Consider the following 1436-nt stretch of genomic DNA (forward strand, 5'->3'; position numbering starts at 1 on the left):
GAAGAGGAGGAAGAGGAAGAAGATGGACGAGGGAGAAGGGTTCGTGATCCATCAAGTATAGATCCTTCGTATCGAATCTCTCCTCCTGGGACCCCCAAGGAAGAAAGCAAGTATCAAGATCAAGCAAGACATCGCACTCCCTCTTCATCCTCGCGACGTGGTCATCCACATGTCTCTGTTCGTTATGCAGCGCCAAGTATCTCACCAAGGGGAAAGTTTCTTAGGATTCTACCTGTGGTATTTGTTCTTCTTCTAGTTGCATGCCTCGGGTGTATCTACTTCTTGTTTCATATCATCCCTTTGATGCAAGGACGAGGAGGAGAAGGCTCTTCTCAACACACGACAGATTCCAGATATGCAAGAGGCCTGGGTGAAGGAATTGTCTTTGGTATTTTGCTTGTCCTCCAACTCATCTGCTTCTTTCTCGCTGTCGTTACGCCTCCAGGGTTTGTCCCTCCGGAATTCTCTTCCGAAGCTGAGGAAGGGTCCATGCTGCTACAGCAAACTGTAAGATTTATCTCCATCACAACGAGGGGCGTCTCCCCTCCTAGAGATCCTTCATAGTTTTCATCCCTCCATACACATCTCCTCTTCACTCTCCTCGACTTTGATATCTCTTCGGGGAAATATACATCCTGCCTGTTTCGCCTGTATATATATATATATATTTGGACTCTTTCTCTATAGATGTATATATAGTTGGACTGTATAGATATATACTCATAATGTTTGGACTGTATCTCTCTCTCTATATGTATATATGTTTGGACTCTATCTATCTATATGTGGACTCTCTCTTTATATATATATATATGTTTATGCAGTAGAGGCGGTATCTATCAGGCATGAGTACGTACCTACATACATACGTACATCGTGGTACTTCTTATATATTCATACGTACATACATATGCATGTATGTCTGCATGTGTACATACTTCTTTTTATACAGTGTGGAATAGTGTATAGAGATATCCATTTATGCCTGCTGACTTTCAGCTGTTCTTTCTACTTCAAGAGACAGAGACATTTCAACAAGCTCTTCAATGCTACATAGAGGGTGCACCCGTAGGCGGGAAAGCGACCCAAGCCACAAAGTAGACCTCGCCTTTTTTCTTCTCTGATGCAGACGCTCGCTTGGCTCTTTTGTATCGAACTTCTTAAGAAGACACATATATAAGTATATATATATATATAGCCTTCTGGTCGGCTGTTTGTATGTTACTTTTATATATATGTAGCTGTGTGGGTCTGTTGGCTGTACTCATACTCCATGCCTTCAGAGTCTTAGGAGATTGATATACTATGGTTTTGGATATAGCCATACATACATAGCTGTATATATATCTCTATATAGTTATACATATATAGCTGTATATCTATCTATATATATATATATAGCCATACATACATAGCTGTATATATATCTCTATATA

General features: G+C 40.5%; 1 protein-coding gene across 1 annotated transcript; it reads left to right on the forward strand.

Annotated features, from left to right (window-relative positions):
- CSUI_000369 (cell cycle regulator with zn-finger domain-containing protein) lies at positions 1-441 on the forward strand (the record flags this gene model as incomplete). Its single annotated transcript, XM_068060603.1, has 1 exon — positions 1-441. A coding segment is annotated over one exon (441 nt), but the record flags the coding sequence as incomplete, so codon positions are not given.
- Between the last annotated feature and the right edge of the window lie 995 nt (positions 442-1436).

Source organism: Cystoisospora suis, assembly GCF_002600585.1.
Source record: "Cystoisospora suis strain Wien I chromosome Unknown contig_162, whole genome shotgun sequence".
NCBI classification, from domain to species: domain Eukaryota; phylum Apicomplexa; class Conoidasida; order Eucoccidiorida; family Sarcocystidae; genus Cystoisospora; species Cystoisospora suis.